Below are 16,204 nucleotides of genomic sequence, written 5' to 3'. Positions count from 1 at the left end.
CGCCTTTTTGGCAACGGCTTCACCTCACTTAGCGAGAATACCAAATAGCAGTTTTTGTGCTGCAGCATATTCAGATTCCATGTCTGCAAGCAAGAAAAGCAGAGGAAAGGTAGCGACCCTTCCTACCTCAGTCCACAGTCACTGACTCGCGGCCGATATCTCTGCTGACTCCCCACAGCCCGCTTTTTGCTAGGGTTCGGCACTGAAGATTCACCCTTTCTGCTTTTCACTAGGGTTCTGCTTTTCACCCTTTCCACTTTTTGCTAGGGTCCCGCTTTTCACCCTTTCCGCTTTTCACTAGGGTCCTGCTTTTCATTAGGGTTCGGCATTGAAGATTCACGCTTTTCGCTAGGGTCCCACTTTTCACCCTTTCCACTTTTCGCTAGGGTTCGGCATCGAAGATTCACCCTGGCCTTTGTATGGTCCCTGTTTGGGTGCCACTTGTTGGGGGAGGGGAGCCCCGGAGTCAATGAATGAGTACTCATAGAGGTATGAATCATTGCTCATTTATTGTAACATCTGAGGGTTTATTTATACAGATAATCAGAGTGCATGTTTCCATGGAATCAGAATACTTACAACATATTCTAATCATAAAGTCACATTGTTAAACTATGCATCCGGTTCCCATGCCTGGTTCTGACTTTATCAAGCCAGCCTCCTCATTCTTATGAGACAGCAAAGGTCTCAGAAAACATCACAACCTTGAAGCCTTATACTAAGGCTTTGTATCTAAGAACTGACTATAAGCCTTTGTGTCTAAACATTGATACTTTAGCATGTTCCTTTCTAGTGATTGTCATAGGCGGGGCTCCTAAAGGGGCCCTGGTGGTCCTAGAAGGCTTCTAAGGGGCTCTAGAGGAGTGCTGGGTGTCTTTGAGGGGCCCCAGAAAGAATTCAAGTCATCGAGGCTACTCTAGAGGAGTCCTGGAAGGCTTTAAAGGAGTCCCCTGGGGCTCTAGACAGGTCCTGGTGATCTTAGAGGGGTCCTGGAAGAGTTTAAAGTGGTCCCAAACCACTCCAGAGGGGTCCTGGAAGGCCTTAAAGCGGTCCCATGAACCTCTAGAGGGGTCCAGAGGGACTTAGATGGGTTCTAGAAGGCACTAAAGAGGTCCTGGGCTCTAGAGGGGTCCTTGGGGTCCTAGAGGGGTCCTGGAAGGCCTTAAGGTCATCCCAGTGGGGCTACTGGGGTCCTGGAAAGCCTTAAATGGGTAGCATGGGGCTCTAGCGGGGTCCCGGGGGTCTTAGATGGGTCCTAGAAGACACTAAAGGTGTCCCAGTGGGCACTAGAGGGGTCCTGGAAGGCCTTAGAGGGGTCCCGGGGTCTCTCAAGGGGTCCCGGAATGCCTTAAACGGGTCCCACCGCCTCCCCAATACTCTCATTCAATAAGTCCACAGAACTGAATACCACCTACCATACATAGTTTTAGCTAGCGTATAGGAACAGCTTTTTCTTCCTGCTCTTGAGAAAACAGTAGATCACGCAGCATCAACCAAATCATCCTAATTTACATGGTTGCAGTTTCCCTCAAAAAAAAATGACATATGCGTGCAGTAGGATTTCCCCATACAAACACCACACTCATCCATATCCTGTAATTCCATTATTCGTTACCATTTCTAACTTGTCTGGCACAGTTGTCACAGCCTCACTGGTGAATAGTTGACTGAGTCCTCCCTAGGAAGTGTTTTTAAAACTGCTCTCATATTTACCTCCCTGGAATCCACAGGTGCTGATGTAGATTAAAAAAAAATTCCTAGCAACTTAGGCAAGCTAACAGTTTCCTTGGGTATTTCATAAAAAAATTATGGGCAAACGTAATTTTCAACTGCTTATGACACAAAAGCCAAATCAAACAAACCAGCTCTGGGAAAACCAATAACAGCTATTGCTAAAACTTCACTTGAAATCTCATTTAGGCTGAGCCTAAATCCTTTGTACCTCAATGTATCCTTAACTCTAATAATAAAACAAGAACAAAGAAAGACATCATTGACCACAAATGTTTGTGGTAGCATTTCTCTGAAGTTGCCACATTCCAAACCAATTTTACTCTAAGACTAAAATAAGCAAACCCACAACCAAAATCATTACCTGAAACTCACAGAACAATGCCAGAAGGCTCAAATGCACCATGAAGAAAAGCACACAACTCTTCCAAATCCAGCAAAGAAAGGAAGGCTTCTGTGGCCCCTTATTTCACTCCATGCTGTGGCAACAGGTAAGACTCAGCTCTCAATCAAGAGGCCTTTTAAAGGGCAAACTCTTCACCTGTACCTAATTGCTGACCACAGGCTTAACCAACCCAACAAGTACCTTCAGAGGTTTTTGAACAAGACCCACCCTTTTAATAGCAAAACCACCATCCCACTTAGGACGGGTAATAGGAAATTACTTCTAAATATAAAATGGTGGTGGTTTACTGGAAGGTCAATGTATGGCAGACAGGCTTGATTTAAATATAAAATTATCTATGTTATTGAGCCACTGTATGTCAATTATCCTTGTTTAAAACCTGTACAGATTTAAAGATTCCTCCCATGTTCCAGCCGCTGAGATACAGTGCTTTGAAGCATATCGGTAACAGTTACATCCCATGTTCTTTACATAAGCGTATTCCCACCCACCATTTAGGTAGAACTGAACTTTTATTAAACTTCTTCGATCTGTCTCAGGCAGTAGCAAATTCAGAGACTCCTCTTTCTCAGCAGCCAAACAAGCAACAAACTTCAAAGGGCGGCTTCCACTGTTTCCTGTTGATCCTCCTCTTGCCATTTTCCCAGCAGTCCTCCCATCACATACAGCCACGTCTTATGCGAGTCATGAAGATAGAACTCAAGTCCGATAAAGCTGTCACAAGAGAATCTAAACATAAAAGCAGACATAAGAAGAAAGGCTGTGAAGAGCCGCCCACCCACTCCCCGCCCCTCCCGGCTCGCCCGGCCCTGAGCGCAACCGAAACGGAGAAGCCCGGAAGGAGCCAGTGCGCATGCGTTCCGTACAGCATGGCGGCGCCAGTGTGGCGTCACTACGCATGCGTTCCGTACAGCATGGCGGCGCCTAGATGGAGATATTGCGCATGCGTTCCGTACAGCATGGCGGCGGCTATGTTGCGTTATTGCGCATGCGTTCCGTACAGCATGGCGGCGCCCGTGGAGCGTTACTGCGCATGCGTTCCATAAAGCGTGGCGGCGCTTGGAGCAGCACCCTCCTGGTCCCGCCCCCTCAGCGCTGATTGGCTGCCGCGCTGAGCCAATGGAAGCGCTCTCCGCAGGGCCCTTCCCATTGGCAGTCTGCCGGCACTGAGCGGAGCCAAGCTGAGCGGAGCCGACCTTCGCCGGGGCTCACGAGTCTGTCAGGGGAAGCAGGAAGACGTGAGGGCCACAGTGGACGCGGGCACCCCGAGCAGAACAGGGAAGCTTCGCGGGGGACTGGGGGGGACGCGGGGCGCTGTCCCTCTCCGGGCCCCAGCCTGCATCCCGCTGGCCGCAGCCGGCGGCGGGTGGAAGGGCAGCGAAGAGCCGTGCCGAACGGTGCTAGGCGGAGCCGAGAGAAGCCGAGCGGATCCGAACCGATCTTTGAAATGTGCCACCCCCCCCCCCCCCCGCTCCCCGCCCCTCCCGGCTCGCCCGGCCCTTTGCGCCCCCTCAGGCTGCAGTACCGTTCTGAGGCCGCGGCACGGCAGCACTGAGCCCTCGCCCAGTTCCTTCACAGGGATGGCAGCCGATGGGAGCGCTCCGTTCAGGTCCCGCCCTTCAGCGCTCTGCCGGCGCTAATTGGCTACCGCCCTCTGACCGATACGCGGCTTCACCAATGGGAGTACCCATTTCTGGACCCGCCTCTAAGTGCTTACCGACTTTTATTGGCAGTCGCAGTCTGAGCAACGTTCAGCTTAGCCAATGGTAGTGCTGGCTCTAGGACCCGCCCGTTAGTGCTCTCCGGGCACTGATTGGCTTTATGTATGAGCGACATGTGGCAGAGCCAATGGATGTGCTCGCTTTAGGGCCCGCCCTTTGGTGCTTTGCCATCGCTCATTGGCTGTCGTAGCAGGAACGACACGCGGCTCAGCCAATGGAAGAGTTCGCTGCCTGTCTCGCCCCATGGCCGAGGGCGAGCTCGGCGCTGGGGCCAAAGGGACAGCTGAGGAGCGGGAGGGTGCTCTCTCAGATCAGAGGGGGTTTCTGCTGCCGGTGCCGCACCCCAGGAACACAACCGGGGTGCCGCAGCACCCAGACTCCCACCCTTGGGGCACAGACAGGACCCTCTGGCACCAAGACTCCCACTCGAGACATACAGCCAAGGTCCCTCAGCGGTCAGATCATCATGCGGGGAAGGCAGGCAGGACTGCCTGGGGCTCGAGAAGAAGGAGCAGTTCAGCCAAGCTGCAACATGGAGATGGTGGTGGCTCTTTGCCAGACCCCTCTTGGACTTCCAAGATGTTTTCAAGACCCACAGTACCCCTCTTGGGTCCTCTGGACCTCTATATATCGAGACCCCCAGGACCCTTCTGAAGGCCCCTGGATCTATCTGGACCCCCTCAGTACTCCTCTAGAGCCCCATAGAGGCCTTCTAGGACCCCTAAGGCCCCTGGAGAGCCACCTGGAACCCCTTTAGGGCCTTCTAGGACCGCTCTTGGACCTGTGGGACTCTGTCAGAGACCCACAGGACCCCTCTAGAGCCCCATGGGACTGTTTATAAAGGTTTGTGGTGATACGGCGAAGGGGAACGGGTATAAACTGGAGAGGGGCAGATTTACACTGGATATTAAGAGGAATCTCTTCACTATGAGCAGGGTGAGGCCCTGGAACAAGTTGCCCAGAGCACTGTTGGCTGCCCCATCCCTGCAGGGGTTCAAGGCCAGGTTGGATGGGGCTTGGAGCCCCTGATCCAGTGGGAGGTGTCCCTGTCCTTGACAGGGGGTGGAACTGGATGATCTTTAAGGTCCCTCCCAATCCCAGCTATTCTATGATTCTATGAACCTGTACGCTAAGACTGAACTTTCTTATAATGACTCGCTCTGACTATCTGCCCCAGCATGTTCTGAGTTGATTAAACTAGTTTGCAGGACATAATTATTTTCTATATTATACAATAATGGATTCGCATCATATTATTTTTAACATTTTAAGAATTTGCTTCTGGGGACAACCTTCTTGAATTAATCACTGACTCATGATTTACTGCAGGAGATAGTATCTAACCTACAAGAAGCAGAACAGGAAGCTATTTATTTAAGAGATGGCAGTGTCTGATAATTTATGACTATAGTCAGAGAGACATCTGAGAAGAAAAAGGAGGCCGGATCCTGCAGTCTGTACGTGGCCGTGGCTCTCGGGTGAAAAGGAACTACTGTCTAGTAACTAGGGGATCTGCTTTTGAGAGAATGACAGCTGAAAGTTGACAAAGATTTGAAGAAAAAATGAGTGAGAAATCAGAAAACAGTGTCCCAAGCTGTCAAAGCTCTGGGACCAAACTCTATATTAAACAGACAGTTAAACATCACGACTGTTGTAGTCATTTCACCAGCTTAATACAGGAAATATGGGGGCGGGGAACAGAAACAGGGGAAAGTGTCAGTCTTTTTTTCAGGTTTGGATCTTTTACGCAGATGTCTTCTTGTTGCCTCCCCATTTTTGTGCTTGAAATGGACTCTTCCACTTCCATAACTGAATTAGCCTCGACCGTTAGACGTTTTCTCTACCTAATCCCCAATTACATAAAATCAATTTCAGCAGCCAACAATAAAAAGCTTTAAATCCTGTAATGTGTTCCAAGAGGCTAGGCTTCATTCTAGGAATCTGAAGAATCTTTTCTTTGTCCCATTTCACCAGTGATCCATTCTGTGGTTTTGGATAAATCACATAACCTTTGGCACCGTAGTTTTTTTGACTCTGTAAGGAGAATAATTCTAAAAGTTTTGTGTGATGCTCCTCACAAGCTTGGTGCAAGCTGTAGGAGGACACCACCACTCCAGCAGTTACCTGCAGGTGTGAATGAACAGAAATACAGATACTTCAAGTCATCTTACGTCAAAGCCATCAGCCCACCCTGCAGTCCCAGAAGTGACAGCCACAGATTCGCCTCCTTTTCTCTGTAGTGCTATCCAGGGGCTACCATGCAGATGCCCCGTTAGTGTCTCGGCAGCACCACCTTAAATTCTGTGCTCAGTTGGTGACTTGAACAAAATCTGATGCTTAGAGCTGACATTGGAGGTCTGGAGACAGCAGTTAAACACACAAGGCCACATTTTCTGCAAGAGTTTCAAGTCATCAGTGTCTGTAGAATTGTAACCTTTACATGCTTGGCAATCACAAAGAGACCTATCTACAATTGGTAAGCGCACACAGATTTTGGCCTTGATACTGTCTACCTCTGTGTCATTAGAATTGTTCACAATGGTGACAACTGGATTTTAAACGTGGGTTTTCCTTTGTTGGTAATTAACCACACATAAGTCAATTTAAAGGCATCCACAAACCCTTTTGCTTTTTTTTTTGAAACATACTTCTATGGATTTCTACAAGCAAAGCAACAACGTTTCTGGCCTGACAGTGTTCAAAACCATTAGACGATTAAATCTGGAAAATTTTTGGAAAATGGCCTTCTCCGTGTATGTGAGCCTTGAGATGGGAGGAAAGACATTGCTGGTGGTTTTGATTCTGATCCTCCAGGGTGCAGAGCACCATCACACACAAATACAGGTAACTCAGAGCTTCTTAAGGTATGTTTGATTTAGGCAGGTGTCAGGACACTAGTGAGTCTCAAGGGAGCTCTGGGTAGGTCCCTTTGAGCCTTTGCTGAGACAACCATCTGGAAATCATCCTGACAGTTTTGAGTCATCATAAAGAATCACTGGAACAAAGTATAAATGCTAGAGGCTTCCAGAGAAGCCACATTAGTGCATAATGTGCCAAGCTCCACGGTACTCTAGCTGCAAAAGTCTTCTCCTGGCCCACTGCCTAGTGAGGTTTGAGACCTGGAGTGTGAGGGCCTGTAGGGCCTACAAGTTGTAGCCAATGGGTAAAACATGGGCATTTCCTCAGCCTCTGCTAAGGCTGGGAATTAAAGCTGGAAAGAGGCTCGTAAAGATCTCGAGCACTTCCTTCAAGCCAGAACTGCCATTCCCATGTATTCCCTCCTACTGCTTCTGTCAAAAAGATTGAAAGGCAGGAAAGGAAACTCCCTTCTCCTAAGCCCTCCTCCCCCTTGGTATCCTTATGAGAAGACAAATAAATCTGCAGATTGTTCAAGTAAGTTTATTGTTACCATGCAGTGACATTGCCTGGCCTAAGATTAAGATCAACAATAAATTCCTGACCATGGAAATGAATGAGAACATGAGAAAGCCCATGGCTCTACTTACCCAGGAGGTGTATCTTTACTACATCTCTCATCTGGTAGGCTGGAAGAGAAGCAACACCAAGTGGCATTTGATAAGGAAAGGGAGCTAGGAAAAAAGGGCAAATTAAATGTGATGAGACAAGATCACCAATTCTGTACTATCAGAAAGCACAAAACCGCTCCACACCCAACTACTGGGGTTAGCACCTGCTCCCTCTCCCATTTCAGTCAGTGGGCGAGAGCAGGAGAAACTCCCATCTGGAGTCACTGTCTTGGTTTCAGCACTATCTTTCTGTGGAGTAGCTGGGCAGCCAGATTGCCACAGAGGTTGGACCATGGGCAAGCCTTTGTATTTTACGGTAAACAAAGCAGGCTGTCCATGGCATTGCAATTGGACTTTTTTCCCCAGATCACCTCCCAAAGATTTTGGCTTAGGAAGATAAAGCATCCAGCTCCCCAAGCAGTTAACAGAAACCACAGCTTTTATTTCCAGACATAAAAACTGGCCAGTGTGGGACAAGTTCCTCAAATCTCTTTTCCTCATGACAGACAGAAATGCGGCTTGACTGTCTCTGCTCTAGCCGTTCCTGGGCCTGGGCCATACAACTTTGTAGTTTACAAAGAGTCTCTGAAGAACGACTGCTCAAGTACTGTGTTTGTCTCGTACACAGGACAACAGACGAGGAGCAGATCACAGGAAGAGTTCCCCGGGACAGGTGAAAAAAATGACGTGCGGGTGTCCTAACATAACACGGGATGCTGTTTTTTTCCCTTACAGCGATGGAGAACCACACCACTCACCGAGATCCTCAGCTACTCTATTGGTGATGCAAGGAATGAATAAGCATGAATAAAGACACAGAAACTAGCTATTATTTGTAGAAGTGAACAGCAGAGCCCTCTACCCAGCACCAGGGATACCAGACCTCTCGCACAACTGTGCTCACATACTGCTGTGTTTCTCTTTTTTATGCATCTCTGTCATTGCAGGCAATTATTTGCCCATAGCACTCGGGAGTGTTCCTGCATCTACTGGTATGGTAGGAAGTGGCTTCCAGCGCTGTATGCAGCAGAACCCAGACACCAGAGCAGGGTTCCTCAAACAGGACTTCAGTCCAACTCCTCAAAGCAGATGCTAACACACAGTAAGCAGTCCTGTCCTTGGCCTACCACAGTTGGCTGGCTGACAGCTCTGCAGCTAATTACCAGCACTTGGTACTGTATATTGGAAGGGGATCATTAGCTAAAGGTGATTGAAAGCTTCCAGTTTTGTAGAAGTTGAATAATTACTGCAGATAATGGGAGCTGCGAAAAGACTTTTCCTGGTGCTTTCATCTGATAAACCAAAGAGAAAGCAGGTGCTGAGCATGGAGACTGACCATGCCTGTGGGGGATATTACCTGAGGGGGGAGTCCTTTCTTAGCAGGGCAGAAATGTACGAGAAGGGCAGTGCAGGCAAAGCCTGCGTCTCTGCCACTTGCTCATGCAGTGATGGACTCTGGGTTTGCTGCACAGCATCTGGCCTTGACACAGCAGAAGCAACCGGTGCCTGTGCAGAGTATGCATCACAACTCCACAGTGCAGGGTGCATGTGCCCCAATGCCCTTTGCCCTTTGCCAGGTACCTTTTACAAGCCAGTGGACTTCAACGTTTCTGACTTGAGTCAGCACAAACCAGCTGTCAACTGCCCAGAGTGGATCCCGCTCCAGAGGAAGTTGCTCCCATTTGTCACTGTGAACCCTTTGCAAAACACAAGTAAGTTCATACTTTCACACGACCTTTGTTCGCTCAGAGGTGAATCTCCTACATCACTCGTATCTTAATCTTCAAAAGGAACTGATGGGCTCCGGGCAAAGAGTCAAGAATGCTTTCACATATTTGGGAGCTCTGCTTTACACAACCTCTACAGCAACTCACCTTTGCTAGAAGTGATGAGCGATACTGAGCCAGTCAGCAAAACACCCACCCTCAGCAGGAGTGGCAGGGGGCGGCAACAGTGTCTGCTCTTACACTGGGGTGAATCAACTGGCATTTCTCTGTGCACAGCAGAGTTACAGTGATTTAAAACCTGACAAAGTAAGGGTTACCCAGAACCTGAGCAGAAAAAGCACCTGGTTCTCTACCTCTATCCCGTGAACAGAACGCAGGGGGTGGAGTCATTTGCACAGTGCAGACACACACAGCTCCAGCTAGGGCAGTTCTCACCCTACAAAACTTAGGACAGGTTTGTAGCCGGTATGAAAGGGACGCACTGTAAAATGCAGCAAACCTCATCTGTTCTGCTGGGAACCTGAAGCAACCACCGATAGAACTTTTGCTATTGTAAACCAGGAGTAATGCTACTAGAATCAATGGGTTAGAATTGTAACCAAGAAAAGCATCAGACAGGTAGTGCTGCATTTGCACTGGTAAGAAGTTACAAAAACAAATCAGACTTTTAGAGCAACTGAGGGATGAAAGGTCACCAAGAGCTCATGACAATGTGTGCACAGAATCCCCCCACCCCCTGCCCCAGCTGTCTGCAGTCCTCCCAAATCCGTACTGCAAGCAGCTGCCTCTACTGCCAGCGGTGTCTCCAAAGCCCCAGTCACCGCTACAGCAATGACAGCTCATGGCAGAGAGCACTGGCTCCATACAGAAACGTAGCACAAGCCATTGGGGCACTCCCAGCCTTCTCCATGAGCAGTTCCTACCGATTCCTTGTGTTCAGGCCTCTCCAAGGGCATGGAGGACAAAGTGCTTCCCCTGAACCACCGAACCCTTTGTCTCTAAGAGGGCTGGGTGCTCTCTCTCCCACAGGCAACAAGAAACCTCTCGTCTTACCTGAGCAGCTGGCACTTGTCCATGCAGTCAGGCAAGATGAGTTTCCCCTCCCTGTGATGAACCCTGCAGAGGCAGTGCAGGTAGGGTGCCTTGCACATGGAATCCTGTGGCAGACTGCTCCCAGAGCCCCTGTATCTGCCTGATACATCAGAGTGAGGAGGGGATCTGTAGGATTCACAGCCATCAAAGTTAAGCATTGGAGGATTCCTGGTGTGCCCGTTTTTAACTGGCGCTGAAATTCTGCCATGGCAATACTGCAGGCACGGCCTTACAGAACTAACACAAATCAGAGAAATCTTGCTGAAGTTTATGACACAAAGATGGAGCTTAGAGTGCTTGGAGAGATCTTCACATGTTGATAAGCCTTCAAATTTATCTTAGCCTCATCTTAGAGGCCTCCTCATTGTGATGATAACACTTGAGTAATCCAGCATTCAGCAGCCTGATGCCTTTGAACATTTCAAACCCCCTTCCCAGAGGAAGTAGAGCGGCTCTGCTGGAAGGGAAAGCTCCGTGCGCAGGTTCAGGAGGAGCCCATGCACTGCTCTGCTGCACCAGTGGAAGCAGTCGCTGAAGATGCGAGCAGATTGGCAGCGCTTGCTGTCTCTCACCTTTGCATGGAAATCATTCAAATGGACAAATTCCTTGTGCTGCCAAACAGCACGCGGTGCTAAATCAGCCTTGAGTCCTTTCTGTGCCTCTCCGGTCACCTCCTTGCTCCAGTTCCAGCCTGGCCCTTCTTAACTCCAACCTCCAGAGCTGGGTGAAAACAGTTTGCTTTCTGCCTTTGAACCTTTATTACTACAGAATATCCAAAACAACAAAATCAACAACACAGTTACAAAAGGAGTTCACGGATAAATGTGAAGCAGTCTGTGTTTGAAATGCTCTGTGTCACTGTACTGAGTCAAATATAAAACAATGCAGGTTTATCCATATATAAAATATAAAAGGAACCATACATCAGAAATGTATAAACAAGGGCTATGGAGGCCTTCGTGGTATTTACAATCAGAGATGTGGCAAGGTGGGGGGCATGGGATCAGGCAGTGTCCGTTCAACAGCAAGTTTTACATGCATCTGTGAAAGTCTCTGTGGACAGAGAGAAGCTCAGAGCTGGGCTCAGCCCTGATGGAAATGGTTTGAAGGTTCTGCATGACTGACGGTTTGGGAGAAAGCCAATGCCCAGGGCTGGATCAGTCAAGGGCCAAGGCAAACAGCGAGCAAAGGCAGCCCCTGCCTCTACCCAGGCTCCAACAGCCATATTGTGTAGCTGCACGTTCCCAGCTATGAAACAGGTGGTCAGGCCCATTGCCAGAAGGGAAGGGAATAAAATAAAATAAAAAATAATAATAATAATAATAAACTCAACAGAGAAGAGTTCCATGTTCACATCGATAACAGATCTTCGAAGCAGTCTCTGGCCCAGCAGTGTGAGGCTGAGGCTCTTCCCAGAGGCAGAGTATTCAAGTAAAAGCAACGAGTTGAGGCACTGGGCTGAGTTCTGTTGGGTCAAACTTGCTAGCTTTGAGAGGAGTCCCAGTAAGTGCTGCCTGAGGCTCTTTATAACTCCTTGAGGATAATCTGGAATTTGTCTTCTGCTTCCACCATGTCCAAGAGGAAGGCCATGTGGTTGCTGTAGTGCTGGATGATATTGTTGTCCATGTTCACCAGGATCCTGCAGGAGAAGGAGAACGGCTGGCTCAGATGCAGCACATCAAAAGGTTTGCAGAGCAGCTTAGCAGGGGTAGCTGGGAACAGAATCACTGACAAAGCCTCATGGCACAGGGTGACACACTCTGAAATGTCTCCACACAAAATCCCCATTAAAAATTGCCTTTGTTGCCCTGTTATTGGTAAGTGTTGCATTATCGTGGCTGTGCTCCTTACTGCCTGCAAGCCAGGTGGGTTGGCTGCCGCCAGGCTGCTTTGAGTCACAGCCCTGGCCAGGCACAAGAAGGCACTGCAGCGTCCGCTGAACCTATGTGGAGGGGCTTAGCCCTTCTTATTAAAAGCCATGGTACAACACAAAGAAACATCTTGCAGAGCTTTTTGCAATTCCACCTTTGACATGCCTAGGCCTAGCACTTGCTACACAGGCAAATTAATCTGGATTACAGCAGGGTGTGAATTCAGAGCAGAATTGCTCACTCCATGCTTCTTGTCTGGATGCTTTTAGGGGTGCATTATTCTGAGCAAGCTGAAACTGCTTTGAGAGTAAGATGGTAGTGGTTTGGAATAGGACACCCTTTTCTCCTGTTCCAGAACAACCTCCCATGCAGACGTGCCCTGAGCATTGCCTGGGAGCCCATTCTGCAAGGAGCACACACAAGGCAGGCCAAGTGTGGGCAGCCAGCTGGGCCAGCAGGTGGCAAATCCCTCCTTGTGCTCAAGGGCGCACCTCCAACCTTGCTGCAGAGCGCACAGCTTCTCTGACCTGGAATGAATTACGGGGAGACATGGGGAGATGGAAACATTTCAACAGCTGATTTAAACCTGAAGCTGCGGTTCTGTGCCAGGCAAGAGTCCCTCCTTATTGTAATGGAAGTAACAGGGCAGCTTTGCATCACCCCACTGGGTTCCCATAAATCAGATGTGAAATTTGTAACTGTTTGGAGGAAACATAGAGAACAAATTATCTTTCATTGCAGAAAGCACATCCCCTCCAGGTTCTGGCTGGAGTCATTAATGGGGCAGTGGCATTAATTGTGCAATACTCCACAAGCCAAGATTAAAAATAAGAAAAGGCTGAGCATCTAACAAATCTAAGTTTTAACAAGCACAAGCATGGGGCCTGGTGTTCCTCCAGGGAATGCCTCGGCGGTCAGTGGAGCCACACCAGGTTGCAGTGACTGGCTCCTGCCTGTCTGATCACAGCACCTGCAGGCAGGCTTGTCACAGCTCCAGCCCAGTGTGCCCAAACTGTCCAGTCATTTCCAGTGTCAGCTTTGTTCCAGGGCTCAACACTGTACTGCCTTTCAGCACTGCATAGAACACTTCACCAACAGGCTATTCATACTGTCACGGCACAGTCACGGAAGGGATCCAACCAACCCCACACAGAGGGAGGCTGAGACAAAGGGTCTGACACTGTGCAGGGGGTCTTTCTGATGAATCACAACCTTCAGGGCCGCATCTCACCTCCTGGGCACTGGACAGGAGTGGTGCTGGGGCTGCCTGGGGGCATGGGGCTCAGCTCCTCAGTCCCCGAATCCCAGGGAGTCCGGCTTCCAACAGCTGCCCGAAGAGACAGCGTGGATACCATAGGGTGGGTTGTCACCAAAACCCTTGCAACAGAGCTGCTCCAATTATCTCGGCCTATCTTAATGCAGGAAGCCCGAGAAGTCACCTGTGCCTCTCACTACTGTGCTTCCATCTGATTTCTGAACCACAAAAGATTCAAGGGAGTGTTGATTAGGAATCTGAGCCCTGTATTACTTTTCTAGACCAAACCTCACCAATATATGAAATCCTTTATTATTGCTCCTGAGTCACCCTGAGACCGAGTTCATCTGAATGAGCTCATCATGCTACGGTGGCCTATGGCTGAGGGTAGCTCCTCACTGCTGTAAATCCAGATGGTACCGCTGAGCTGCACTCGTTTACACCAGCTGAAGACCTGACCCTTAAGCTGTAATTACTAGGAGAGGATTGTTTAGGGTGGAGCCATAGGATAAAATTACTCAGAAAATTAAATCTGGGGGAGGAAGAAACAGTGTCTGCCATCTAGTAGATTGTAGAAAATCTTGTATGTCCCCCACACTGGCAGTAACCGATGACATCAGTCATGTCCAGCTTCCATTAAACAAGGTGTCAAACATATTTTTTTTCTAATTTCCTTGTGTTGCCATTTCTTTTCAGCAGATACCACTTGGCTCCTCCATTTTAGGGAAGAGATGGAAAGGACATCCACCTGTTTCCCCTCCTGGTCATTATTAAAAAACACTCGCTACTTATCAGATCAAGAAGTGAACAAAACCAAAGCAAAACAAAGTCTAGGTGGCCTCTTCCCTGAAGCAATGCCATTTCCTGGTCCACTTGTAAGCTCATCAGCACTTGGATCTCTCTTGCCAGGCAGATGCTCACAGTCAGCTGGTTCGGAAAGCTCCAGCCCAAGCTCCCAGAGAGGAGCTGTTGTCTGATGACAGTCTAATAACCTGTGATGGCCACATTACAAGCCACCACCACAGCTTACAGACCTCAGATGTGCCTCAGTCCTAAAGCTGTATTAACAAATTGACCACCCTTGTCCTTCGCAGCCGTTCTGCTTCAAGATCAAACTCTGACTGAAGGGGTATGACACCGCTCTTCAGGCTGCCAATGCTGCTCTTTTTCTTTGAGGAGAATAGTTCCATTTCTGGGGCTAGTGGATGAGCAGCACCCGACAGCACTGAGGGCCCTAAGGTCAGGAACAGATAGAAGAGCCTCCTGACAAATTCAGACACCTCACTATGGCCTATCCATCATCTTAAAATTAGGACCATATCTAAAACCCCTCCTAAATGGGGAAAGGTAGCTCAGTTGTGGATTTAGAGGTGAGAGGGTTGTAACAGCTTCCCAGTTCAGTGACATCCACATTACAGTCTGGAGGAGTAACCACTACCTCTCCCCACTTCCACCCTGCAGCTGCCTCCGAGCTCTGCTCGCCTTGAAGCAGACAGGCTAAGTCCCATGGGGATCAAGTTATAGTTACACTAAATGAGCTGGAAGACCCCATGCAACGAGCTTTAGGACCTTCTCATCTCACTGTTACCAGACAGCAAATGCAGAAGCAGAGCTTTGGACTAATCCTCAGCTCCCAAGGCTTCCATTCCCTTGTTTTGTTATGCAGAGCCCTTTCTCAGTGAGAACAGCAGGACTGAATAATGTGGGACCTGTCATCAGGCTTGCTTTTCTGCCTGTCTCTCCCCATGCTCAAATTCTGGACCAGGGCCAGCAACAACAATGAGTTCATCTGCTGCTTGCAAAGCCTGATTGTATCTCGCTCGGTCTGCAAGAAGGGCTCTGTATTTAGCTTTATGAAAATAAGCCTGGGAGTTTATGAGTCGTTCCCTTTCCATCAGCTGGACTCAGAACTCACTGCCAGAGAAGGGACAACCCAGATGGAGTTTTCAGTCCAGAAAAAAATCCAGAAAGTAGCACCTGGCTCCACATCAAGACCAGTGCCTTCCAGGGAAGACTCAGCAGCTTGTCCCCAGCTCATGCAAATCAGCACCACTTCCTCTCAGCCATGGGAGAGATCCACATGGATCCGTCACTAATAAACACCATGCTGAAATCACTTGAGAAGCCATTTCACATTTACTGCAAATCTCACCTGCCATCCCTGCAGAGCTATGCAAGTGTCTGGCAAGTGTCAAGCGTGACCTGCATTTCTGTACTGGGGCTGCATAAGAGCCACCAGTGCCCAGATGGGCTTGATCCATCACCTCCCGAGTGATTGTGAAGTTTCCTGTTGACCTCCTTGATCTGGGGACCAGATGACAAAGCTGGGAACAGACAATCCCCTTTCAGATGTCTCCTTTTGTCCCCCGGGACTGCTCATGCTCTTACTGAGCGGGTACGGTCTCTTGCTGAGCCAGGACACTTTGGTTTGGAGAAGCAAACATTTATAACTCTCTGATGGCAGTAAGATAAGTTCCCCATAACCTCAGGCTTTCAGGCTGAGACGCAAAGGATCAGTCATTAAATTACCTAAACAATTCCTCCTTCACCCAACTTTCTTTCCTTGGGAGATTTTACACTCCAAACAAATATAATACAAACAAGCATTATCCCAAATCTTTAAAGCCCAGAAAGATCTCAGTTTTATATGCTCCAAATAGCACAGACCTCACATGGCTTTACCTTTTATTATCTTGTTAAATTCTATTTCAGCCTACGGCAAGGTACCAAGGAAAATGGGGTTTTAGAGGAACAGCATAAAAGCAGATGAGAGATTAGCTTACCCTCTTTTGCATTTTTTGTAGACTTTATAAATGCTTTCTTCAGGAAGCCCATATTTTTCTGAAATCTGTGAGAAAAAACATGGCAATTCTT

At 48.6% G+C, this 16,204-nt stretch overlaps 1 protein-coding gene across 7 annotated transcripts in view; it reads right to left on the bottom strand.

Annotated features, from left to right (window-relative positions):
• Positions 1–486: 486 nt before the first annotated feature.
• GRHL3 (grainyhead like transcription factor 3) overlaps positions 487–16,204 on the bottom strand; it is a 40,916-nt gene continuing 25,198 nt past the window's right edge. For 2 of the 7 annotated variants that reach the window (XM_009561799.2, XM_054086377.1), the window contains exons 18-20: positions 16,114–16,178; positions 3,663–11,843; positions 487–2,866 (exon numbers count right to left, since the gene is read on the bottom strand). In XM_009561799.2, the coding sequence (XP_009560094.1) occupies positions 11,729–11,843; positions 16,114–16,178 (180 nt within the window). In that variant the 3' untranslated portion in view covers positions 487–2,866; positions 3,663–11,728. The remainder of the gene's footprint in view (positions 2,867–3,662; positions 11,844–16,113; positions 16,179–16,204) is intronic. The other 5 variants (XM_054086375.1, XM_054086374.1, XM_054086372.1 and 2 more) reach the window with 5 other exon arrangements.

This window comes from Cuculus canorus, chromosome 22 (assembly GCF_017976375.1).
Source record: "Cuculus canorus isolate bCucCan1 chromosome 22, bCucCan1.pri, whole genome shotgun sequence".
In the NCBI taxonomy this organism is placed as follows: domain Eukaryota; kingdom Metazoa; phylum Chordata; class Aves; order Cuculiformes; family Cuculidae; genus Cuculus; species Cuculus canorus.
This window is presented reverse-complemented; position numbering and strand designations above follow the sequence as displayed.